Source organism: Bubalus kerabau, chromosome 6 (genome assembly GCF_029407905.1).
Source record: "Bubalus kerabau isolate K-KA32 ecotype Philippines breed swamp buffalo chromosome 6, PCC_UOA_SB_1v2, whole genome shotgun sequence".
NCBI lineage: Eukaryota > Metazoa > Chordata > Mammalia > Artiodactyla > Bovidae > Bubalus > Bubalus kerabau.
In genome coordinates, this window is record NC_073629.1 from 118,348,791 (window position 1) to 118,375,234 (window position 26,444).

General features: G+C 49.7%; 1 protein-coding gene across 2 annotated transcripts; it reads left to right on the plus strand.

Moving 5' to 3' along the window:
• The first annotated feature begins 298 nt into the window (after positions 1-298).
• Positions 299-25,833, plus strand: ASB1 (ankyrin repeat and SOCS box containing 1). 2 transcript variants are annotated; one of them, XM_055586607.1, is made up of 5 exons: positions 299-437; positions 4,544-4,685; positions 6,335-6,637; positions 18,618-19,003; positions 20,191-25,833. In XM_055586607.1, exons 1-5 carry the CDS (start codon positions 398-400, stop codon positions 20,316-20,318), a joined length of 999 nt encoding a protein of 332 aa, XP_055442582.1. In that variant the 5' UTR covers positions 299-397; the 3' UTR covers positions 20,319-25,833. The 2 variants fall into 2 exon arrangements, with proteins under 2 accessions (XP_055442582.1, XP_055442583.1); XM_055586608.1 differs by lacking the exon at positions 6,335-6,637.
• The last annotated feature ends 611 nt before the right edge of the window (positions 25,834-26,444 follow it).

Sequence of the window (26,444 nt, forward strand, 5' to 3'; positions counted from 1 at the left end):
GAGTTCTTAGGATATGCAAATTAGGCCCCGCCCCCAGGCGGCATATTTTCCCAGACTCCTCCGCTCCTCCTGTGGACAAACAGCCCTGGCCGTGCCCGACGGGGCGCGCCTCCGACAGCCCGCCCCGCCCCCCGCCCCACCCCCACTCCCCAGAGCTCGTCCGCGGCAGCCCGCGCCCGTTGGGCCTTACGTCGCGAGCGTAGCGGGAGCGCGAGGCCCCAAAAGCCCTTGAGGGAGGCGCGCGCTCGCCGGAAGCCGCGTCCTCGGCACGGCCACTGCCCTCGGCGCCGGAAGCGGTCGCGCGCGCTGTGGCTCCGGAAGTGGTTCCGGCCGGCGGGGTCTCTGAGGCGGGCCGCGCGGGGGGAGGCGGCTGCGGACGGGCTGGAGGCCGGAGCCCATGGCGGAGGGCGGCGGGCGGGCCGGGCCGGCGCCCGCAGGTAACGTGCGCGCGCGGCCGCCGGGCGGCGGGGGCGGCGGCGGGGAGGGGGCCGAGGCAGTCGCGCCGAAGCCGCGTCGGCTCGTGACCGGCAGGGCCTCACGGAGCCGCCGGGGTCGGTCAGCGCGGCTCGCCGGGGCCCGGGTGCTCGGCTTCCTCTCCTGTGGAGCTTGCGTGGTCACTGCCAGCCCGCTGGCCTGGGGGGTTGGAGGCGACACCCCCCGCCTCCAACCGTCAAGAGAGGACGTAGGTCATTCTCCAGTTCTGAGCGCACCAGAGGTGTGGAGAGCCCCAGGGGTCAGCCCTTTTTTCTGTTGCCCCGCCTCCAGCCCTAGCACGGGCAAGGGACCGCGATAACGCCACCTCCAGCGAGCTGTCAGTGACACAGCAGGTCCGCTGCAGGGGCCCTGGCCCCCCGCCGGGGAGGCAGCCCTGACAGAGTCTAGCGGGCTAGAAAGGCTCACGCCCACTGCCCAGAATAGCCACGGGACTGGGGGGTCACCACCTTGAAATCTTCCTGCTGTGCAGGTGTGAATCCGCAGGGGGAGTGCATTTGCTCGCGGTCGGGAGCGGCTTCCTCTCAATCTGTGGGCTGGGGTGGGTGGGTGGCGGTTCCCCTCCTTGCCTGTTTGAGTTTGCCCTGGGTACTAGGTGCTTCTCTGTGCTGCGGACGGTACACACGTCCAATGAGACACCCCTCCACTGAGTTCGTTAGGTAGTAATAAACTAAGAATTTTTTTACTCTTACTCCTAAATGTGCCAGAATTTAAGATATAATGTTGATTTGGAGACAGGTGCAAGTAGTGCTTTTCATCCTTCCCTCCATTCATTCATCCAATGAACAGTTGATTGAGGAACTGATACCCCAGTGAACAAAAACACAAACAAAGCCCCTTCCATCCCAGGCTTTGGTTGGTATCGACTAGCCCCAGGTACAGCCAGACCTTAGGGTCCTGAACATCATTTCCTATGAGAGTGAGGGAAGGACTGAGAGGAGTCCAGTAGGACGAGGAGGGTTGCCTGCTGCTTCCCGGTGTGGAGGATGGTCTGGGGGAAGGAAGGCAGACTGACTCTGCCCTGCACACAGGCACCCTAATATCCAGGCGGTGCTGTTTTAGCGTTTACTGTGTTGCTGGCCTGGGAGTAGAGGGGTCAAGGTTGATGCTTAAGTGGTGTATGGTCGTTGGAGAAGCTGATCAGAAAAATGCAAACAAAGTTATCTTGAATCTGGAGCTCGGTGGTGGTAGGTTGGAAGAGGCCAACAGGGCACGCTTGGAGGAGAACTTCGCAAAAGTGTGTCAGTCTCCTTACACCTTCTGAATCTTATTCCTGCTTTGAACTTTTCCACTCTGTGGGTAACTCAGTGGAGAATAACTTCTGGAGGAGGATTGGCCTGGGGGCCCAAGGGCTTCTTGATGCCTTGATCTGCTGAGGCCTGGTCGTGGCGGGTGCTTGAGTGACCCTCCTTGCTCTGCCCAGTGACCTGGGGCCTTTGTGTCTAACCTCTGCTAATGAACTGTCAAATCCTGGAGTGTACTATGGCCCAGCCCTGTACACAGTAGGTAGGCAAAACATCTGATTTGGATATGAAAAGCAACTTCAGGATTGGAGAGCCCACCTGTGGCAGGGTCACAGGCTAGGCCGCCTGGCACTGTGGGGACTTGGTGAAGCAGTCTGAGTTCATGCTCTTTCCTTCTGCCTCCTGTCTATGTAATTAAGTTTAAAGAACTCTTAATTATCTGGAGACATTTAAGGCTCCACGGTGAGGTGAGGAGCTCAATCACAGTTGACCTTTGACAACCCAGAGGGTTACCAGAGCTCCGCCACAGTCAGAAATCCTTCTTTGACTTCACAGCTGACCCTCCATATTTGAGGTTCTGCATCCAAGAAGTCAGCCAGCCATGGACTGTGTAGTGTAGTGTGTTTTTAGTGAAAAAAATCTGTGTGCGAATGGACCCACGTAGTTCAGACCATGCTATTCAAGGGTCAGCTGTAGGTATGTCATTGTACAAATTTGTTGACTACAGTTCACTGTTGGGACAACTTGGGGGCCCTCTGCATGTGCGATTCCCGGACATCTGGGGATTCCACCAGTCACCAACCACAGTGCAGTGTTGTGGTGTTTACTGCTGAAAATATCCACGTGTAAGTGGACTCCTGCAGATCAAACATGCATTGTTGAAGAGTGAGCAGTATTTGGGGTCTAGTCCATTCAGGATGTGATAGCAGAGTAGACTGGATGGCTTATAAACAACAAATTTATTTTTCACAGCTCTGGTGGCTGGTAAGTCCAGGACCAAGGCACTGGCATATTTCGTGTCCAGTGAGGGCTTCCTGGTTCATAGATGGCCATCTTCTTGCCGTGTCCTCATGTGGCAGAGGGCCATGGAACTCTCCAGGGTCTCTTTTATAAAGGTGCTAATCCTATTCATGACAGCTTCGCCCTCATGACCTAATTAACCACTACAGTCCTACCTACCTCTTAATAATCACCTGGGTGTTAGGACTCCTAGCATATTATTTGGCAGAACATTTTGGGAGACACGAGCATTCCGTTTATAGCAACTACTCTTCCCATTCCTCACTTAACTTTGATGCCCCTTTCTGACTTCTCTGGTGGCTCAGACGGTAAAGCGTCTGTCTACAATGCGGGAGACCCGGGTTCGATCCCTGGGTTGGGAAGATCCCTTGGGAGAAGGAAATGGCAATCTACTTCAGTACTATTGCCTGGAAAATCCCATGGACAGAGGAGCCTAGTAGGCTACAGTCCATGGGGTTGCAAAGAGTCGGACACGACTGAGCGACTTCACTCACTCTGACATATTATGTTATTTATGCTAAGCTCTTTTCTGGGCACTTGATTGTTCTATTTATCTTTTAATTCTAATGAGAGAGAATTTCTATTGTCTAGTAGGGTAGATGTCTTCTCATACATACTGAATAAACTGAAAGTGTTTCTTATTTTTATTTCCAAATAAACCTTTAGAATATTTTGGTCATATCTCATGTAAAGGCCCCAGAGAGCTTTGTTAAATCCCTTAATTTATTTGGTATCACTTAAAATTTCCCTAGCACTGACTCTCATCCTGTACACTGCGGTTTTTACCATCCATTCCAGCCTTTATTGTTACTCAGTGTTATAGTCTTCATTACATAGGTCTGGCTTTCTATTTATATCGTTGTATTTTAAACTTTTTTCCTTTTTACTGAGGTGCAGCTTACATTCAGTAAAGTGCACCCATCTGAGGTACCAAAATGTGTGTCACTCGCGGGGACTCCTGTGTGGCGAGGCTGTCGCCTAGATCAGCGTGGCGGAGTCATTTGTGGTATAAGGACCAGTATTTTTTTTGGTACTGAATTTTGCTAAATTCAAGCATCTATTTGTAACGTAGGAGAGGATTATATGTTTTTTCCCCCAATACATTTTTGGAATAAATTAGAGTAATTTTATGTTGACTTATTTTTTATTTTTTGGCCACACTGAGGCATGTGGGATCTTAGTTCCCTGACTAGGGGTGGAACCCAGGCCCCCTTCAGTGGAAGTTTGGAGTCTTAAGCACTGGACCACCAGGGAAGTCCTGTGATGACTTTTTTTGATGTATATTTCAAATTTTGCTTTGCTAATATATTATTTAGGATCGTCTCTGTTCTTAAGTAGGTTTGGATTTTGATGCCTTACCCTGCCAAAAGTTTTAAACATTATATTCTTGCCTGGTTTGATGTTGGGCACATGCTAGCTTTATTCAAGGAGATTTTCTACGTCTCTCTGGCTCTGGAAGTTTCTGGAGGCAGGGGAATGATGTACTATTGTTGAAAGTTGGAGAGCACCCTCTCGGTGGGAAGGGCGGCCCTGGTGGCTCAGGCAGTAAAGAAACCACCTGCAGTGCTGAGACGTGGGTTCGATCCCTGGGTCGGAAAAATCCCCTGGAGAAGGGAACGGCAACCCACTCTAGTACTCTTGCCTGGAGCGTTCTATGGACAGAGGAGCCTGGCGGGCTACAGTCCATGGGGTCGGCAAGAGTGGGACACAACTGAAGGACTAACCCTGGTGGGCGGCTCCCCTGCCAGGCCTCCCGGAGCTGACAGGCGCCCCTCTCTTCAGTGCAGGTCCTAATCTGAAGGAGTGGCTGAGGGAGCAATTCTGTGACCACCCGCTGGAGCACTGCGAGGACACGAGGCTGCACGACGCTGCCTACGTGGGGGACCTGCAGACCCTGCGGAACCTGCTACAGGAAGAGAGCTACCGGAGGTGAGCGCTGCTGAGGTGCTGCCCGGAGCCCGGGAGCCTCTGATACTTTCCAACTCCAGAGGGCGGGGAGAGAGGGGACTGAGGGAAGCACCGTCAGGCTTGTGGGCGGTAGCCAGAGAGGCAGGGTGTGGAGACCCGAATTCAGGTCCAGCTCCGTCAGTGACCGTCTGGTGCTGTCTGGGTGTCAGTTTCCCTGAGGTTACCCCTGATGCCAGCCTCGTTATCTCTTCAGCAGCGGCCCTGCCCCTTTGTGAGCCTCATCTGGCTTTTACCCTAAGTCGGGTACAGAAAGTCTCCTCCTTGAAGTGTTGCATCGGGTCCCCCGTGTGTCCAGCCTTCCTGATGGACCGCACCTGGCAGCACCCCTGACGTGCTCTGCCCTGGCTTTTCAGGCCCTCAGGCGTCGGCCTGCAGGGCGCAGGGCTCAGCCTCTGGCCTGCTGTCTCGTCGCCCAGGGAGGTCTGGGTGTCTACCTTCTGGCTCCTTTTGTTGATAGCACCCTGCCTGTTGCCTTGCCACCTCCCGTGACCAGTGCAAGCCCTTCCTTGATCAGTAGCATCAGAGTCTTGCTATCACGTCTCCCTCCTCGAGACACCCGGGGGAGCACAGAGACTCTGCTGGCTGTCTATGTGTCTGAGATTGGAGTCTCAGATAGGTTTGAAACTCATCTGCAGCTGGAAACTCCAGGCTTTTTCTGTGTGTCTGTTTCCCCTTCGGGCCTAGGCTGGCTGGCAGTGAGTTGATGGGAGAAATGCCTGCATATTGATCCTGAAATTTGTACCCCCTTTTTTGTGGACAGTTCCCTAGAGAAGGATTTCTGACAATACAGAAATAGGTTTTCTCCTTCTCTTCTAATGTCTTAGTATCATTTCATTAGAACAGATAATTTTATTAAAAATAGTCTCAAATGTCCAGAAAGGCTCATCATACAGAGCGAATAGATGGACTGCACGAGTATCTAATATCAATGACTCAAGTCAGAAGAAAGCATCAAACTTTTGTGGTACTGCAGATGTAACAATAGAACAAAGGAGAGTTAAGCTAGGTGTTAGACCAGTTTCGTACTGCTTTTTCAAGTACTGTTTTTGTTTCTTCTAATACTTGGGATCCACAAATCTCCAGTGTTTTGATGGTATTTTTCTGTTGGGATATATTTCTTTGGTGATGAGTGCTTGGAGCATTCCTTGGCCTCCTTGGCCAGTGGAAGCGAGTTCACAGCTGAAGGAGGAGCCCTGGCGCGCTGTGTGTTTCTGGGTCACTGCTTCGGTGATCTGGGTCCTTGGGCTTTGTTCGGAGCGGGGAGCGTGAGGTGACGTGCGCCTCAGCTGATGATGAGGTGGGTCCGTGTACTGCACGGCCGTGGTGTTCCTTGACGGGGCTCTCGGTCTGAGTGCCGCTTTGCGTTCGGGCTGAGCCTGGCCGGTGTCCCTCTGCTGTGGCGCTCTTGGCGCCGGTGCTGTCTAGCTGTGCCTCAGGTTTCCTGGTCCATGGGCTGGGGCTCCTGCGGCAGGCGTGGGCCTGGCAGGGGGAGTGTGTGAAAGCGTCTCCTGCAGCCGAGCCCCTGGAGGCGTTCTTAACGCGAGGGCTGCCCCCTGCTCCCAGCGGCGTGTCCTGCACCTCCCAGCCTGGCTCCCTGTGCTCTCTCTCAGCCGCATCAACGAGAAGTCCGTGTGGTGCTGCGGCTGGCTCCCCTGCACGCCCCTGCGCATCGCCGCCACCGCGGGCCACGGGAACTGCGTGGACTTCCTGATCCGCAAGGGGGCCGAGGTGGACCTGGTGGACGTGAAGGGACAGACGGCCCTGTACGTGGCTGTGGTGAACGGGCACCTGGAGAGCGCCCAGATCCTCCTGGAGGCCGGCGCAGACCCCAACGGAAGCCGGCACCACCGCAGCACGCCGGTCTACCACGCCTCGCGCGTGGGCCGGGCGGACATCCTGAAGGCCCTCATCAGGTCAGTGCTCGGGTTGCGCCCCGCCGCCGCAGCGGCCACCCAGGGGCCGGTGCCTGCAGCCACCTCCTCAGTCCTTATTTTCTCCCCATCTCAAAGCAGGCTTGTGACAGGATTTGTCCGTTTTGTCTTTTTAAAGAGTTGCTTCTTAGCTTTATCAGTTCTCTTATTTTCTTACTGGTTAATTTCTATTTTTATCTATCTTTTTCCCTGTTTTCCTTGATTTTCCTTTACTTTTTCTCTTAACTTTTGAGTTGCATGCTTCTTCGTTGTTTTCTTGATATAACAATGTAAACATCTAAGGTTATTAACTTACTTTTGCCTAGAGCTTTGTTTTTGCTTAACTTTTAAAATAGGTATAAGTGAAGTTGATTTCCTCTTTGTTTTTATAGGTTTTGAGGCTCTTAACAGTTTAATAAAAACCTCTGTGAACTTTTAATTTTATTGTATTGTGCCCAGATAATACAGACCATATAATGTCCATGTTGAAGATTCTTTTTTTAAAAAATTATTTTTTAAAATCAGGCTGCTTTGTTGTGGCTCCTTGAAAGAAAGTACAAATCACAGGTGTTGTAGTTTCATAGGACAAGGTGGTAGCCTCAGTTAATGCTATTCAGACTCCCTCTCTCTGTTTTTTACATTTTTAACCATTGGATCTGCCCCAGATTCAGAGAAGTCTGTTAGTATCTAATTACTGTTGTGATTTGTCAGTTTCCCCTTGTATTTCTCATAATTTTGCTTACTGTATGTTGATGCTAATTGGGCTCATTAAAATTCTTGCCTGTGGATTATGCCCTTTATGAGAGCAGGAGGAAACCATTGGTTTCATTGAGGGTTCATTTAGGTAACATTCTGTCACTTCTAGTTTGAATCTTAGTGGGTTTAAGTAACTCTTTGTGTCTTTGTGTGCTCACTGTTACTATTTGACTGTCTGGGATTCTTCGTTTCTGAATACAATTAACATTATCGCTATAGCTGATTTTAGGTTTGTTTCTGTTATCTTTCTGTCTTAACTATACAATGTCTGTGTTCCATGATTTGTGTTTTCTTTGCTTTCCCTTTCTGTTGTTTTAGACGGTTTATGGTCTTACTTTAATTGCACTAATGATTGTCATTTAATCAGTTTGATCGAGATTGCATCTTCAGTCCTGTGCTCCAGTGAGTTCTTTCTATCACTGATGCTTTCTCTCCCCTCCCTTGCTCTGGAGGCAGTTTGTTCTGTGGTTGGACTGAGTGGAGTTTATTTAGCCGGTTGTCTGTGTCAGGAAGGATTGCAGAGGACTACAGCATTGTTACAGGCCACAGTGGGCGGTTCTGAGGGCATCTAACCCAGTGCAGACATGGTTTTTAAATTAGGTGTTGAAAATATATTTATTATATCAGAAGGTTTTATGTATCACATGGCTCTGGAATTGGCTTTTGGAAAGATAAATGAGGGTGACATGGTTGTTATGTTAGAGGGATAAAGGAATGCAATGCTTCCCCCCACCCCCTTCTTTTTAAGGATTTCTAGCCCAAGAATCGAAGGCACTTCAGTCCCGTATCTTTGCATCTTGGAGAATGTAAGTCATTAATTTGGAAATGGATCCAGTAGGGTCAATCCAGGGCTTCCCTGGTAGCTCAGCTGGTGAAAAATCTGCCTGCAATTCAGGAGACCCCAGTTTGATTCCTGGGTCGGGAACATCCACTGGAGAAGGGATAGGCTACCCACCCCAGTATTCTTGGGCTTCCCTCTTGGCTCAGCTGGTAGAGAATCTGCCTGCAATGCGGGAGACCTGGGTTCGATCCCTCGTTTGGGAAGATCCCCTGGAGAAGGGAAAGGCTACCCCCTCCAGTATTCTGGCCTGGAGAATTCTGTGGACTGTATAGTCCATGGGGTTGCAAAGAGTCGGACACAACTGAGCGACTTTCACTTTCAGTGATAAAGAACCCGCCTGCCAATGCAGGAGATGTGAGTTTGATCCCTGGGTCAGGTAGATCTCCTGGAGGAGGAAATGGCACCCCCCTCCATTATTCCTGCCTGGGAAATCCCATGGGCAGAGGAGCCTGGCGGGCTCCATACAGGCCGCAAGGAGTCAGACACAACTGATGACTGAGCACAGGCAGAGGATCAGTCCATGAAATTTCGTCCTGGTTCCACACATCCCGCTGGGCACTTCAGTCAGTTCATGATGCACTGCTGCTTTGAACTAGCCGCAGGCTTGGCTCTGAGATACATGCCCAGATGCCCTTATTGATACAGCGTCACTCAGACATTCTGTTTCCTGCTGGAGTGCAGGATGTCACTTGTGCGGTAAGGTACCAAGAGCATATACTATTGTATTGTAAAGTTTCCTATGTTCTAAACGACCCGATAATTGACTTCTGAAGAATGGAGTTAAGTTACTGAACAAATAACACAACCTACATATAGTCCAAACTCAACTCCTGCCTTCCCTGTGTCCTTGTCCCTCACGGGCAGGGCACTGTCTGTCACTCTTGTGGTCTGACGTCCCTCTGCAAGTAGCCTCCGTTTTGTTACTTCTCATTTCCCTTGGTGTTTTGTTTTATAAAGGTAAGGAGTGGTATTTCTGTGCGTGCAAAAGTTATGTTGATTTATGCAGTTGTTCCATGGTTCCTGGCCAGCGATATTAAAAGCAGTATGGGAATTTTGGAAAATACTCAGGATTAAAATTAACTGGATCCCAGCCAGTAGGTTTTTATGAGCGAATGAAGGCTGTCTTTCCCACAGCTCAGCTAATACCAGATTGTCGTGTTGCCCAAAGTGACAAACATTCTGGGAAACCTCTTCCTAAGAGTAAGGAGGAAGCAGATTTCAGTGCTTGAAATCTGGGCCTCTTAATTGGTTGTGTGAAATGAAATAGCGGTTTCTGCCTGGCTTGGTTTGTGTGTCAGAAGGTTGTTCCTAGGACAGTTTATAGAACAGGTGACATGTGCATCTGTAGGGCTGATGGTGCTCCACGGCGTCACAGGGGAAGCGGGGTGTCCTGTGAGCCCCTGGGTCCGCGTGCCGCCGTTGTCTTCCTCAGCTCTGTGCTGCTGAGACACCACGGTGTCTGTTCTGGGGAAGAGATGGGTGATGAGACAGGATTGCCGGCTGTGAGTGTTGGCCCGCGTGTTTACCAAGCCCTGACAACGCTGCTCTTCTCTCCACCCTTGGACCCCTGCATGGCGGACCCCGTCATCATCCCTCCTGCCCTCGCATGAGACAGACTCTGCCGACGGCGTCGTGAGGCGTCTGGGGGCTGGGAGGGCGGTGGGGGTCCGTGCGCAGTGCTGCCTTCCCGTGATAGCTCCAGGGCGGGGCAGACTCGCCCAGAAGTCAGGCTCTGTTCTCGGTGCATCCGATCAAGCTGAGCGTGGTTTCATTGGTCCCAGTACCACTGATGTTCCCTTTCGCTCTTTGACCAGGGCGGTGTCTGCCAGCTTTCTCTGTTGTGAAGCTCCTCTTTTTCCCTCTGTGATTAATAAATACTTTCGTGGATAGGTACTTTGCAACCATGTATATATCTTATTCCTCATCAAATTTTTAATCCATTTATGTATGTTCGACTTATGGTTTCCTGTGGAGTTAGAGTTATTCTGGGCTCATACGTACTTTGCCTGATTCAGCCCTGGGCTTTGTCATTTCTCCAAGGAGAATGATGTTGAAAAGCCAAGATCTGGACACTGGGAGTGCTTATTGCTTGTCAGGTGTTGCTGTCTGCAGGCCCTCTTACTGGACACGTTTCCGCCTACATTCCTGTGTCTATTATACACCGATGGTTAAAGAGTACAGCCCGCGGCCTTAGTCCAGTTCAGCACCTGGACAGCTGTGAAGGTTAGTTCAGGGCTGGGGAGGGCGCTCCCACCTGTGGGGCTGCTCCGAGCTGCCCCATGTCATCCTGCCCTTCTCCCTTTCCAAATTTATGATTTCGACATTGAAAGACCTGGTTCCCCTTACTTTTTTTTCTTTCCTTCTGTGGCCGCACATCATGGCATCCCCAACCAGGGCTCGAACCTGCACCCCCTGCAGTGGAAGCAGTCTTAACCACTGGGCCGCCGTGGAAGCCCCTCCGCTTACCTCTGATGTGCTTCTTATTCCTCGGTGTAACCAGCTTCCTGTGCTCCTGCCCCTCCCACGTGGGGCTCCTCACCTCCCTCAGCAGGCAGCATCCTTAGCGGGCACCGTCCTGACGAGGCCTGGACTGCGGCACTCTGAGCCAGGCCACCCTCCCTGCTGTGGTCAGTGGCCTCTGCTTAGAGTGAAATGACCAGCAGGTCGTTTGCCCTCAGCCTGGGGAACTTTACACGCCTGATAGAAAGCCATGTGTTTGGGTGTCTCTGAGCGCAGTGACAAGGGCAGGTGCCTCGAGGGCATCCTGAAGGCTCTGTTGGAGAATGAGGCTTCCAGGTCAGGTGGCTCCTGTGTCTGCCGGTGTTGTGTTCGTCCTCACATCCAGGCTGCCTTTGAAAGTCGGGAGAGGGGTTCCTGGACAGCTGTAAAGGTTAGTTCAGGGCTGGGGAGAGTGCTCCCACCTCTGGGGCTGCTCGAAGCTGTAGGCCTTGCAGGCGAATCTGGTGCTCAGAACAGTCTGGCTGCTCTGGATGTTCCATGGGCCTGAAAGAAGAGCCAGCTTGGTGGGCAGGATGGACAGACACCAGCTGGACCCACAGTGGTGTTAAGGTGTTTGCTTTTGCTTTCAGTTTTTAGGGATTGCTGTTTAGTTTTTTACATTGTGTATTTACATGGTTCCAAAGTCAAATCTGTAAACAAAGTGTATTAAAAGAAGTCTAGCTTCTGTCCTCACCTGGTTCATCCCTGCCCTGTAGAGAACCACTGAAGAAGTTTTGTGGTTTATCCTTGCATACTGAACACTAAGCAGACACGCTTGCGTGTCTAGGTGTGTGTCATATGCATGTTTGCCGTGGAGCCTTCTTTGCAGGGTGGGCAGCAGTGTACTGCCTGCTCCTCGTCCTGCATTCCGCACTCGCCAGTGGCCTGGAGACTGTTCCAGGGCAGCACCTGCCCTGCCCCTTGTCCCTTGTCGGATGGGCCACCTTGGGTTGGCCACCGATCACTCAGTCCCTCCTGATGAACCTGTGGTTGTCACCTGCCTCCGGCTGCTGTGGGTGCTGTTTTAATGAACTGCCTGTGTATCGGCTGTTCGGAGTTTTGCAGATTTTACAGATTTCTATCTGCAGGGATTGCTCCATTTTGTATGACCCCAGAAATGGATAAGACTTCCTTTTTCTTTAAAGCCTGGTCAGTAAGCTTTTGGATCTTCTGCAGTCCAATAGGCAAGAAGTGCTGTCTCTGAGTAGTTTTACTTTGCGTTTCTGTTATGAGCGAGGCTAACCATCCTTTCCTCTATCTCTGGCTCATGTGCCTGTAGGGCTGTTGATCTCCTTTCAGAACGTCTTTATAGAGTAAGGATGTTAACTGTTCGTTACCTTTTCTCCAATTTTTCACTTACTGTTGCTGCTTTTTTGGCATGAAAAAGGTTTTCTTTAATTTTCATGTTAAAAAACTTTGTTTTTATATCTTGTCCTGTTTGATCTTCCAAATGAACTTTATAATTGACTTATTTAGCTTCAGGGATGTTATTTTTATGTATTTATATTTATAATCAACTTATTTAGGTCTAGGAAGAGTATTTTCATTTATATTAATATGCTTAGTGAAATCCTAATGGTGTTGGGTGTTCTTATCCAAGACTTGGTATGTCTTTCTTGCTTGTGTCTGCTTTTGTGACTTTCAAAAAAAGTTTTTTTCTAATTATAAAATACAGTCTTCCTCATGCAAACTTTGGACGTTTACTGTTAAGTTTATGCTTAGCTGTCTCACTTTAAAGTTTATTTTGCCGTTAGAAATGAAGTATTTGTCACTTTATCTTGTGACTTGTTTTTGTTTATGTAAAGGCTATTGGTGTAAAACGTGGTACTTCATTGCTTCTTAATTGTGTTTTCATTAATTATCTAGGGCTTTCCAGACATAGTCATGTCCTCTGTAAATAGGAAAAATTACCTCTTCTTTTCCAGTTTTAATCAGCTAACTGCTTTCTCTGTCTAATTGCACTAATACTTTAAAAGAAAAACATGCCTTTAGAAATAGTGGCCAGAAAGTGGGACGGTGTGTCTTGCTCCTGGCTGAGCTGCTGCTCATGTTTGCCCATTAGGTAAGATGCGGACTTCTGGGATGAAGAAATATTTTTCATCATGTTGAGGAAGTATTCTTCATGTTCTATTTTATCAAGTGTTTTTAAACATGTCTAAGTGTCGAATCTCTAAAGCCTCTTGATGAAAGTGAAAGTGGAGAGTGAAAAAGTTGGCTTAAAGCTCAACATTCAGAAAACGAAGATCATGGCATCTGGTCCCATCACTTCACGGGAAATAGATGGGGAAACAGTGGAAACAGTGTCAGACTTTATTTTTTTGGGCTTCAAAATCACTGCAGATGGTGACTGCAGCCATGAAATTAAAATTTTGACGCTTACTCCTTGGAAGGAAAGTTATGACCAATCTAGATAGCATATTGAAAAGCAGAGACATTACTTTGCCAACAGAGGTCCATCTAGTCAAGGCTATGGTTTTTCCAGCGATGAACAGGGAGGCCTGGCATGCTGCAGTCCATGGGGTTTCAAAGGTCGGACACGACTGAGTAACTGAACTGAAGTGCTGAATTTTGTCATATGCCTCTTTTGTGTTTGAGAAAGAATTATGGCTTTTTCCCTTCAGTTCAGTCTCTCGGTCGTGTTCGACCTTTGAAACCCCATGGACTGCAGCACGCCAGTCCTCCCTGTTCATCACCAGCTCCTGGAGTTTACTCAAACTCATGTCCACTGAGTCGGTGATGCCATCCAGCTGTCTCATCCTCGGTTGTCCCCTTCTCCTCCCGCCTTCAGTCTTTCCCAGCATCGGGGTCTGCCGGGGACCAGCCCCAGCTGATCCAGGGTATTCGAAGGAGAGACGGCTAGGCGAGGGTCAGGGAACAACTGCTTAATTAAACGTTAATTAAGGAATAGAATAAGGATAGCTCAGTAGGAAAATTCAGTGGAGAAAAGAGGCTGAGTAGCTTGGTTTACGCGGGGGACCAATAAAACTTCAAGACAAGAAGCTTGCACCACTTACGTAGGCCGCACGCGTCCTTCCGTTCTCCCGAAGGAGAGGAGACACTGAGGCCTCCCCGGTCGGATCTTAGAAGCCCAGGCATAATTAGTAAGCATGGTGGGTTCCGCGCTCCAGATGGAGACTCAACCAGAGTGAGAGAGAGAGAGAGACATGGGGAGACCAGTCTTTCGAGGAACTGATCCCAATTCTTTATTTTCCATGGTCTACTTTTATACACTGAGGTGTTATGCAAAAGTCACGTGGGGTCAGCAGTCCTGACTTTTATCAAAGTCAGGTGCTTCATACAAATGTATACAGAGGTCTTAGGGGTGTTACATCATCTTCTGGCCAGGGGGCCTGCTGACAATTTATGACCCTCTCCTTGTGACAGCGGTCAGTCAACCAGGACACTTATTTCTCCAGGGGTGATTATTCTTAAAACAGACGCCACCCAAATAAAGTTACATTCCTATAGGGTGAGGGTGTAGTGGGTTTTAGTTAAGGAAAGAATTTACTTAGCCTAAGGTCTAACGTGATTAATATCAAAGGTTAATACTTATTTCTTCTATATATTCATTAATGTGTATAAGGGCAGGGGATGTGGAGACTTAGCAGTAAACATTGGCTCAACAAATGAAAAACCCTTCACCAATATGATTTCTAATCAGCCCATTATACTTATACTAATAATTTTCTAACTTTTCTAAGGAACCTGTTTTTAGAAGGTTTAAAGCATCTTGTGCCTCTCATGGTTGGGAGGCTGTGAGCAATCACATGTGGCCGGACAAGCCTGTCAGGCAGGCTAGAGAACCTTCAGAGGAGTTTGTAGGTTAAAACACTCTTGTCACGCCCAGGGGTTTTTATCAACTGGAGCTTTAAGTTAACTCCTTCTCCGAAAGAGGTGGTGGGGGACAGCCCCCCGTAAAGTCAGAGGTGTAGGTGAGAGCACAAAGTAGTAAAGTAGGCAGGCTCTGGTTATGGGGGTAGATGCTCGAGGATTTCCAGCGGGACTCCTGAGGCTCGATCCCGCCTTTGCGTATGTCGAGCCTCCTTCCTCATGACCTTTGCCATGGGCGGAGTGCCTCATGCCGGCCCCCAACAAGGGTCTTTTCAAATGAGTCAGCTCTTCGCATCAGGTGGCCAAAGTATTGTAGTTTCAGCTTCAGCATCAGTCCTTCCAATGAATATTCAGGACTGATCTCCTTTAGGATGGACTGGTTGGATCTCCTTGCTGTCCAAGGGACTCTCTAGAGTTTTCTCCAACACCACAGTTCAAAAGCATCAATTCTTCGGTGCTCAGCTTTCTTTATAGTCCAACTCTCACATCCATACATGACCAATGGAAAAATTATATCCTTGACAAGACAGATCTTTGTTTGCAAAGTAATGTCTCTGCTTTTTAGTATGCTATCTAGGTTGGTCATAACTTTCCTTCCAAGGAGTAAGCATCTTTTAATTTCATGGCTGCAGTCACTACCTGCAGTGATTTTTGGAGCCCCAAAAAACAAAGTCTGCCACTGTTTCCACTGTTTCCCCACCTATTTGCCATGAAATGATGGGACCAGATGCCATGATCTTCATTTTCTGAATGTTGAGCTTTAAGCCAACTTTTTCACTCTCCTCTTTTATTTTCATCAAGAGGCTTTTTAGTTCTTCTTTGCTTTCTGCCATAAGGGTGGTGTCATCTGCATATCTGAGGTGATTGATATTTCCCCCCGGCAATCTTGATTCCAGCTTGTGCTTCTTCTAGCCCAACGTTTCTCATGATGTACTCTGCATATAAGTTAATAAGCAGGGTGACAATATACAGCCTTGATGTACTCCTTCTCCTATTTGGAACCAGTCTGTTGCTTCATGTCCAGTTCTAACTGTTGCTTCCTGACCTGCATACAGATTTCTCAAGAGGCAGGTCAGGTGGTCTGGTATTCCCATCTCTTGAAGAATTTTCCACAGTTTGTTGTGATATACACAGTCAAAATCACTGCAGTTGGTGATTGCGGCCATGAAATTAAAGGACGCTTACTCCTTGGAAGGAAAGTTATGACCGACCTAGATAGCATATTCAAAAGTAGAGACATTACTTTGCCAACAAAGGTCCATCTAATCAAGGCTATGGTTTTTCCATTGGTCATGTATGGATGTGAGAGTTGGACTATAAAGAAAGCTGAGCGCCGAAGAATTGATGCTTTTGAATTGTGGTGTTGGAGAAGGCTCTTGAGAGTCCCTTGGACAGCAAGGAGATCCAACCAGTCCATCCTAAAGGAGATCAGTCCTGGGTGTTCATTGGAGGGACTGATGTTGAAGCTGAAACTCCAATACTTTGGTGACCTGATGCGAAGAGCTGACTCATTTGAAAAGACCTTGATGCTGGGAAAGATTGAGGGCAGGAGGAAAAGGGGATGAAAGAGGATGAGATGGTTGGATAGCATCACCGACTCGATGGACATGGGTTTGGGTGAACTCTGGGAGTTAGTGATGGACAGGGAGGCCTGGCGTGCTGCAGTCCATGGGGTCGCAAAGAGTCGGACACGACTGAGTGACTGAACTGAACCGAACACAGTCAAAGGCTTTGGCATAGTCAGTAAGGCAGAAATGGATGTTTTTCTGGAACTGTCTTGCTTTTTCAATGATCCAGAGGATGTTGGCAATTTGATCTCTGGTTCCTCTGCCTTTTCTAAATCGAGCTTGAACATCTGGAAGTTCACAGTTCATGTATTGTTGAAGCCTGGCTTGGAGAATTTTGAGCATTACTTTACTAGCGTGTGAGATGAGTGCAATTGTGTAATAGTTTGAGCATTCTTTGGCATTGCCTTTCTTTGGGATTGGAATGAAAACTGACCTTTTTCAGTTCTGTGGCCACTGCTAAATTTTCCAAATTTGCTGGCGTATTGAGTGCAGCACTTTCACAGCATCATCTTTAGGATTTGAAATAGCTCAACTAGAATTCCATCACCTCCACGTCCACTAGCTTTGTTCATAGTGACGCTTCCTAAGGCCCACTTGACTTCACATTCCAAGATGTCTGGCTCTAGGTGAGTGATCACACCATCGTGATTATCTGGGTCATGAAGATCTGTTTTGTATAGTTCTTCTGTGTATTCTTTCCATCTCTTCTTAGTATCTTCTGCTTCTATTAGGTCTATACCATTTCTGTCCTTTATTGAGCCCATCTTTGCATGAAATGTTCCCTTGGTATCTCCAATTTTCTTGAAGAGATCTCTAGTCTTTTCCCATTCTGTTGTTTTCCTCTATTTGCACTGATCACTGAGGAAGGCTTTCTTCTCTCTCCTTGCTGTTCTTTGGAACTCTGCATTCACATGGATATATCTTTCCTTTTCTTCTTTGCTTTTCGCTTCTCTTCTTTTCACAGCTATTTGTAAGGCCTCCTCAGATGGCCATTTTGCTTTTTTGCATTTCTTTTTCTTGGGGATGATCTTGCTCCCTGTCTCTTGTACAATGTCACGAACTGCCATCTGTAGTTCATCAGGCACTCTGTCTATCAGATCTAGTCCCTTAAATCTATTTGTCACTTCCACTGTATAATCATAAGGGATTTGATTTAGGTCATACCTGAATGGTCTAGTGGTTTTCCCTATTTTCTTCAATTTAAGTCTGAATTTGGCAATAAGGAGTTCATGATCTGAGCCACAGTCAGCTCCCGTTCTTGTTTTTGCTGACCCTATAGAGCTTCTCCATCTTTGGCCGCAAAGAATATAACCAATCTGATTTCGGTATTGACCATCTGGTGATGTCCATGTGTAGAGTCTTCTCTTGTGTTGTTGGAAGAGGGTGTTTGCTATGACCAGTGTGTTCTCTTGGCAAAACTCTATTAGCCTTTGCCCTGCTTCATTTTGTACTCCAAGATCAAATTTGCCTGTTACTCCAGGTGTTTCTTGACTTCCTGCTTTTGCTCCAGTCCCCTATAATGAAAAGGACATCTTTTTTGGGTGTTCTAGAAGGTTTTGTAGGTCTTCTTAGAACCATTCAGCTTCAACTTCTTCAGCATTACTGGTTGGGGCATAGACTTGGATTACCGTGATATTGAATGGTTTGCCTTGGAAACGAACAGAGATCATTCTGTCGTTTTTGAGATTGCATCCAAGTACTGCATATTCTGACTCTTCTGTTGACTGTGATGTCTACTCCATTTCTTCTAAGGGATTCTTGCCCACAGCAGTAGATATAATGGTCATCTGAGTTAAATTCACCCCTTCTAGTTCATTTTAGTTTGCTGATTCCTAAAATGTCGACGTTCATTCTTGTCATCTCCTGTTTGACCACTTCTAATTTGCCTTGATTCATGGACCTAACATTCCAGGTTCCTATGCAATATTTCTCTTTACAGCACTGGACCTTGCTTCCATCACCAGTCACATCCTCAGCTTTTCCCCTTAGTTCTGTGAATATGATGAATTATGTTAATAGAGTTTCTAATATAGGAACCACCCTTGGAATAACCCCCATGAGGTCATCGTGTGTTGCTTTCTTAATGTTTTGGAGTCCCTTTGCTGACGTTTTATTGGAGGTTGTAAGTTGATGCTCATAAGTGCAGGTCACTGGTAATTTTTCTTTATGGTGTGACCTTTGTTTGGTTTGGGGTTTATTCTGTCGTTAATTGCATAAGATGAATTTGGGGATTTTCCTTCTTTATCTTTGCTTGAAATAGTTAAAATAGCCGTGGGATTGTTGGGTCTTCATAGGTTTGAAAGAATTCCCTTATGAGTTTTCTTGTGTGAGAGGATCCCAAGGTTCTGAACTCCCGTGGTGCCTGCTGGGAGTCATGGGTCCACTGCGAGCAGGGGACGCTCCGGTGCTTGGGTGTCGGGCCGTCCCCGCAGGTGCGGTCGGGATCTGCTGACCGTGCTAGCCTGACTGTCCGTGTGTCTCCCTGCAGGTATGGGGCGGACGTCGATGTCAACCACCACCTGACTCCTGACGCCCAGCCCCCTTTCTCGCGGCGGCTCACCTCCTTGGTGGTCTGCCCGCTGTACATCAGCGCCGCCTACCACAACCTGCAGTGCTTCAAGCTGCTGCTGCAGGCGGGGGCGAACCCGGACTTCAACTGCAACGGCCCCGTCAACACACAGGGCTTCTACAGGGGCTCGCCCGGCTGCGTCATGGATGCCGTCCTGCGTCACGGCTGCGAGGCGGCCTTCGTCAGCCTGCTGGTGGAGTTCGGAGCCAACCTGAACCTGGTCAAGTGGGAGTCCTTGGGCCCAGAGTCGAGAGGCAGGAGGAAGGTGGATCCCGAGGCGCTGCAGGTCTTTAAAGAAGCCAGAAGTAAGTGGCTTTAATTCAGCTCTGCCTGGCAGTCTCTTTAAATTGGTTGAATGAACCAAGTTGCAGCAATGAAAATAAAATTTCCTAATTAGCACTTGGTCAGAACCTTCAGTTAGGATTAGGAATTTTTAGAACAGTCTTCCAGATTAGTTTCTTTTTAAATTCCTGGACACCAGAGGTTAATAACAAGGAATCTATAAAAATACACGTTCTCAGAGTTCCTGGGATTATGTTCTCTTTACTCCTTTGCTCTACTTTGTGATCTGTAATTCTTTTACGTTTATGGCTTTTGAGTGTTTGCTTTACAATAGATTTCAAGTTCTTCCTTCTCTGGGGCCCTCACTCCCCCTTCTTCAATTCCACTCAAATACTATCATTCTGGATTGTGAACTAAGCCTGATTTTTGCTCGAATTAAGTCTGAGGTTTGCTTATTTATGAAGAAGGCTTTGCCAGGGAATTAAGTTGATGGACAGGGAGTTTGGGGTTGATCCGTGGCTTGGTCTCGTTGTCATTCTCCGGGACTCAGGAGTTGACCCTCGGTGCTCCCTCTGACCTGCCCACACCCGGCCTCTTTCCCACCTGGGTCTTGAGAGCATCTGAGTGACCACCTTTCCCCAGTGCCTTACCTCTTGAGAACTTCTGTGTGTTGTGTTCTTGTTACTGGCTTTCCCTAAACCGGTCATTAAAACTTGCTCCTGTTGAGAGTTGGTTACTGGTCAGTTGGAGCCACACTATTAGTTAGGCTGCCTGTGTTCATGCCTGTTTCATGAGGCAGAGACACAATGAGGCTTTTTTTCACCCAGAGTAAAATTATCAGCCTACCCTCCTCTGTTGCTTGGTCTGTCCCCCTCAAACCCCTTTGGAGCTTCTGGGGTAGACCAAGAGCAGAGGCTGACAGAGGGCAAGGATCAGGGCTCGTAGTGGTCAGCTCTAGTTTCTCTGCGTAGGGAACTCAGCAGAGGTGAGCAGATGCTTGGATAGTGAAGACTCTGCTCCTTGTGCAGATGAAGGAGCAAGTAACAGGCCTTTGTCACCAGAGCCGGCTCGCCTCTGAAATTGGGATGCTGACAGCAAGCAATGGTGTGTCCTGCCTGCCGTCCCCACCAGCCTCTGGTCTGAGGTGATAGGGGAGAAACTGGATTAACCCCCCCTTCCTCTGTCTCTCCTTTCCTCCCACCCGTTCCAGGTGTCCCCAGGTCCCTGCTGAATCTGTGCCGCGTGGCTGTGAGAAGAGCGCTCGGCAAATACCGCCTTCATCTGATCCCCTTGCTGCCTCTGCCAGACCCCGTAAAAAAGTTTCTGCTTTACGAGTAGAATTCCGGAGTGCTGTTGATTGCAGTGAAGAGGCGGTGGTGACCTGCAGTGCAAGTTGACACCGACTCTCGCCCCGTGACCACGTCCTGTGCTGCCGAGTCCCGCCCGGCTGCAGGTGAAGCAGGACCGGCTTTGTTCCCCCGGACTGTGCTCTATCTCAGGTGTTTGGGCATCGGACAGTCTTGGGGTCAGTATCAGTATCAGCCGGGAGGCTCCTACACAACTTTATTTTGTGCTTCTTCAGTCTGTTTGGAAATTAATGCAGTGGGCCTTGAAATGTGAGCAAGTTGGGGCTGAGGCTGGAGGCCTGCTGATATCCTGAGTAGAGAGGACTGGCATCTTCCAGACTGCTTCTGGGTTCACTTCTCAACTTGATGGCTTGATTGCAGTCAAATGAAAAAGGGAGTTTTGGTAAAAAGTAGAGTACAGAGACACAGTTCCTGAACTTGTGAGTTTGTGTTCCCAGCTCTTGGGTTGAACATGTGATGTTTACACACACACACGCACACACGCTTTCCTTGCCACCTCAGTGTTCTCTCCATGTGGTGGGGGTGTCGTGTCAATTGGCTTCATTCAAGGATGGTTTCCTGGCCACTTGGGTTGGCTTTACTGTCTCAAGGTCAGTACCTACAGTGTTCACAGTCTCTTTAGGTAATGCTCAGAGCTCGACGCCTAGCCCCATGCCCAGCCGTGCCTAGCATCATGCCAACAGGTCTCACGAGTTCTCTGCCATTTCACTCTGGGAGCTTCCAGAAGTCCACTGATTTCAGGAGGCCCACTGCCTCCATTCGGACCAACGACCGTCCAGCAGCATCCACTGCCAGTTCTAACAAGTCCGTGCATGCACTGCGAAGTGGAAACTTGACTCGTCTTCTGGGTAGTTCAGAGCTTTCAGTTCTGTGGTGTCCTGTGGACAGAACATCTGGTGTTTGGTTGATTGTGCTTCAGTTGTTTGGACCTCATGTCTTGGTAGTTGCTCCTAGAACTGAACAGGGGATAGCAGTGAGGTTAGAGGTCTCCTATGGCCTGCCGGGGGCTGGGGGAGGGAGAGGACTGAGCTGGGTTATCACCCGACAGCTCGGCTGTGGTCAGGGCTGCGTAGCCAGATGTGTGTCACGCCGGCACAGGTGGGCCAGTGGCTGCCTCTTTGAAGTATCCAGGTGCCACTGTTTGCAGGGAAATCACATCTGGTTGTTGAGGCCTCAGGACCATTTTGTGGATCCATGGAAAGTGTTTAGAAATGGACAGATTTCACATCTGCGTTTAGATTTTCTATAAGAGTTGAACAAATGATATGGGTTTATTTAATTATCAGCATTGTTGTGTGTCTTCACTGACTAGACCAGCAGCGTCTGGTCCTGGTCTTCGTGATTGAGGATGGAGTTCTGAGTCTGTCTCCTGGCGTGGGTGGACATGTGTTGGAAGCCAGGCAGGCCCTTGTGCACACGAATGAGGTCTGAGGGGAGAGAAGTCTTCAGTGATTCAGAGGGGAAGATGCAGCCACTGGAGTTCGTTGCAAGTTGAGGCCACGGCCTTGGAGGCTCAAAAGTGGGCTGTAGGCTGCTGCTCTTGGCTGCGAACCTGCTGGGTGGGTTGCATTCAGAGCTTGGGGTCCCACCTGCAGCAGGAGAGGCGTCCTGAGAGAGGAGGGGCCGCGGGCGGGTGGCAGATGGCACCTTTGCCACCAGATCCGAGCACTGCTGAGATTTGGTCTGGGAGAGCAATAGTGTGCCGGTGGCCCTCGTGTTGGGACTCACCAGCTCTGGGCAGTGGCTTCCATCGCAGCTGTTGGGGGAGGGCTCTCCCTCGTATAGGGAAGGGTTGTAGGATAGCTGGAGCCGCTGGAGAGGGACAGAGCCACAGGAGGGGGTGGAGCTGCCAGCCAGGGGGCGGAACCACTGGAGGGAGTGTCCCTGGCAAGGCAGCACGTCCCCTTCTCAGTCTGGCTAGAGGGGTCTCAGGAGCAGCTCGCTCACCTCACTTTGCACTCCTGCAGCTGCCCTTTGGCCTGGATTCCCTTCCTGGGGGCTGTGCTGCAGGCTCGCGAGACCCTGTGTGCCCTGCTGGGCATTGTCTGCAGGGGTTTGTTAGGGACAGAGCTTTCCTGGGGTGGGAGGTGACTGTTCACAGACCTGGAAAGCAGCATCGGGGGCGCTGCCAGGCAGGAGTGTCGGGCTGCATGGAGGCAGGGGCCCCTGGCTGGCCCGGCGGGGTGTCTGTCGGGCTGCTGTGCAGGGTGATGTGAGTGCAGGACTTGTTTCTGGGGGATGGAACCATTTTTCTGGGGTCTCTCTAGAGGACTGGACTGAGTTGATCCTCACTGTTGGGCCTGGCCCAGACCTGGCCAGGGAGGGACTGGGACTCGGGAGGGGTTGAGCCAGGGAGTGGGGGCCCCCGCATGGTGCGCCCCAGAGCATGGTGGGCTCAGGGCTACTCGTCCTTTATAGAGGCAGGTTGACTTTCTGTGTCCAGCCAGCCTTTAGATAAATTTTTCAGACCCCCAGCGACTGAGGTTCAGTCTCTAGCTTGAAATTCCGTATGTGCCACACACAACTCTGAAAACAGCATAGCTATATATACTTAGGGCCATTTCTTCTTGTTTTGAGCCTCACGTTACTAAAGCTCCCTTTTTCTGTTGTTGGCAGGGATAGGTAGGGTACAGACTAGGAAGGAGTCACTCTGTCCACAGAGCACTTTATAAAAGCCCAGTCTCCAAACCCCAGGGTGCCCACTGCCACATAGCCAGGAAATGTGGACATGGGTGATGAGGTTGTGGCCCAGAGCACCATGCCCATGGGGCGGGGCACGACAAACCAGTGGGCAGAAGCCGGGGCCCCCAGCCTGTCTCAGGAGTGTGCTCACTTGCTGGGGCGCCTGAGGGCCGTTCGGCTGAAGGAATCCTGTGCTCAGGGCCTTGGCTGCAGTGGACGGGTGGGGCTGGACCTAGGGAGGTGGGGCAGTGCTGAGACCTCACAGAGGGTTCCGCTTTGGTGTCCTGGTGGGAGTTCTGAATGTATTTCCAAAACCTATCAATGTCATATGTATCCGTGCCTTTTCATATTATTTTTGGTATTTATGTATTTATTTATTTATGCCCTGCTTTGTTCCAGGAAAGGGTTCAAGGTCGTCACGCTTAGTTTTGATGTTCTCTTTTGACGTTTGATAAGTTTTAGTCAACATGTGCTTGTTAAACAGGACGTTTTAAAAAGAAAGGACAGTTTCTTTTCTTTTCAACACAATTTGCTCATGTTGAATATGTTTCTGTTATCAGGCCTATGTGCCATCATTTTTCCCCTTTCTTCATGGAGCAGTGTAAGAGAGGAGCCTGCAGGCAAGGTTGGACCCAGCCAGGGAAAATCCGCCTTGGAGAAGAAGGCTCCTCTGTGCTGAGCTGCCTCCTGTCTGGCCCTGAGCAGGCCCGGCTACGGGCCGGCCATGCCTTTCCTGTGGGGCTCTTGTGAGGACACACGGGAGAATGTCTGTGAAAGCACCAGGCACTTGAGCCGTCCTGGTGACGTGTCAGCGCTGTCTCTGTACGCGTGGTCCCTCTTCTCAGCGGATGTGCCTTTGAGGTGATGACGGCCTGTGGCCTTGCTGGTCGGCTGGGCTTTGTGCCCGGGGGACAGTGAGAGTCACGGTGACCGTGACACAGGCCTCCTGCACAGGTCAGAAGGGCAAGGGTGCACGTGAAATCACATGGGAAGGCAAGTTTACTCCATTTAGAGGGTTGTTTTTTAGTCTGAGATTATGTTCTTCCTAATTTGGGTGATAAAATGTTCTTTTATGTAATGAAGGTGATAATAGAGGGCGACATTGTTGGTTTTTTTTAATGCACCTGGTTGTAGAATAAAATGTTGGCTGCCATTCATCAGATCCCAGAACTTCTTTTTAAGTTGGCCAGGCTCTGAGACCCAGTGTCGGGACCCACAGTCTGTCTATAGCCTGTGTTCACGACTGAGGAGTTCCTCCTGGAGTCTCCAGCGGCCTGTCCGCAGCTGAAGGAGAGCCCATGGTTCCGCTGCCTGGTAGTCTGGGGACAGGCCCTGTGATCACCCGGAGGGTCAGGAGCGCGTGCTTGTGTCTGTGAAGACAGCGCCATCCCTGAGGTGATGGGCCGCTGGCCACCCCTGAAGGACCCTCCCAGGAAGCTAGCATGGCTCCTCAGTGGGGCTGCCGCTCACCCTGGGCACCTGAGGCACCCCAAGGCTTGGCGCTGGTGGTGGGGTGGGCCTTCTGGTGCCGGGGCTCAGGCTCTTCCCGTGCCCTTGGGGCTGCCTGCCAGGCACTCAGTGGCCGGGCCTGAGGGGCCTGGGTGCCCCGCCAGCTCGGCTCTCCCTCCTGGAAGTGTCTCATTCAGCCGCCTGACATCTCTCCCTGGCTCACTTAGGCCTCACTCTCCTTTTCATGCTCCCCGCCCTCCAACCTGACTCCTTTGATGTGGAATAGAATGACTGAAATGCACACATGAGTGGTCAGTGCGATCCTGTCCTCGGAGAGTTCCGCGGGAGGGACATGCAGGTTCTGAAGTGCAGCGGTCTATGGAACATACGCCATAAATGGTAGGGAGACGGTTGGATGCGGACGTGAGTGAGGGTGGAGGTGGCTTCTGTTGCCTTAACTCATAGTTGCTCAGTGTCTGGAGGCATGAGGATCCTTTCTTTTTTACGTTGCTTGGATCTCAGACCTCTACCGTGTGATGTGTGCGTGTACATGTGTCCAGGTCCGTGTGGTGTCTGAGCGCGGCTATCCCGTGTGTTAGCACCTCAGTTTGCTGCTGTGGCTTAGCCGGCAGCACCCCTGCGCCTCCCTGCAGTGTTTGCCCAGCCCCCGTGATTTCTGTCTGGTGTTGGGCACATGCCGTGTGACATGCCCTGGAGCCCACGTGCTGCAGGAGCGCTGGCATCAGCCCTGGGTCCTCCCTTTCTCTTGGGTAGTGACCGCGCTTGTCTGCGGCAGCTGGGACCATGGCTGTTGCTGCACTTGGGCCTGGTTAGGAGCTTTCAGAAATGGGATGGACATCTTTGATAGGTTACTGTAACTGTAATGAATGCTTTAGTCCCTGTTGACTCCCCCCAAATGCCTTAATTCTGTGTACTGTTTATCTCATTGGAGAGAAGAATTGATCACGTGGCATCTTTGTATATGCATTTCAGGTAGAGGAGTGGCTCTCCGGAGAGTTTCTCATGGTTTGCAGAGGGGGCATCAGTAAATGGGAGTCTACCCGGCTTCTCTCCACTGCTCCGGGGGCCCCGGTGCTCCAGGGAGGCACTCATAGTGCTGCACAGGTTTAAACTGGGGTGAGCCTGTTCCACTTAGCGGGTTTTAGTCTGAAGAGAAAGAGCCCCTAAAATGTCGGAAGCACGTGGCTGCATCGTGGTGACACTGTCCCTACAGCGCTCTCTTGGCTGGGAGGTGGGCACTGTGTCACATGTGACTTATTTTGACAGTGGGAGGGTGAGTTGTGAAGCTTTGGGAATGAATGAACTAAATAAAGCATTTATTCATTTCTCCATGACTCCATGGCATGTCTCTGTATTTGCTATTAATATTTCAGATATTTTCTTCATTCCTCACACCAGTCCCCAGGCCCATCTGTAGATGTACACCTCTCCTGCTCTGCTGAAAAATGGCCTCACTTTCTGTCTCAAAAACCAGCTGCCCGTGTGGCAGGGATTGCTGGTTCTTCACTATCCATTGTCTGTGTCTATGATAACAGAATCCACGGTTATTACTGGAGACTTGAATGCTCTGAATAAGTCTTCACTTCGCAGACTTCTTATAACTAGATGTGGCTATTTATCATAGTTTCTTCCTGAAATCCCATTAAAATTACAGGGAATTTTAATTTTTTAAAACATAAATCCACTAAAATGCCTATAAATGGCAACAAAGTTTTGGAAGCTCTCAAGAAAATAGATGAATGGTAAGTGACTTAGAAGTGCCCAAGAAAATGACATCGTAGGAAAGAAACGAGAACAGTTGAGGACCTGGTGTTACTGCAGAGCTCCGGGAAGCTCTGGGGCTGGCAGCTCCAGGCGCCTCTAGAAGTGGACGTGAGGGGAGAAAGCGGCAGGACTGGCCAAAAGCCAGTTTGGAAGCAGCTGTAAGTCTCCACTGCACACAGTC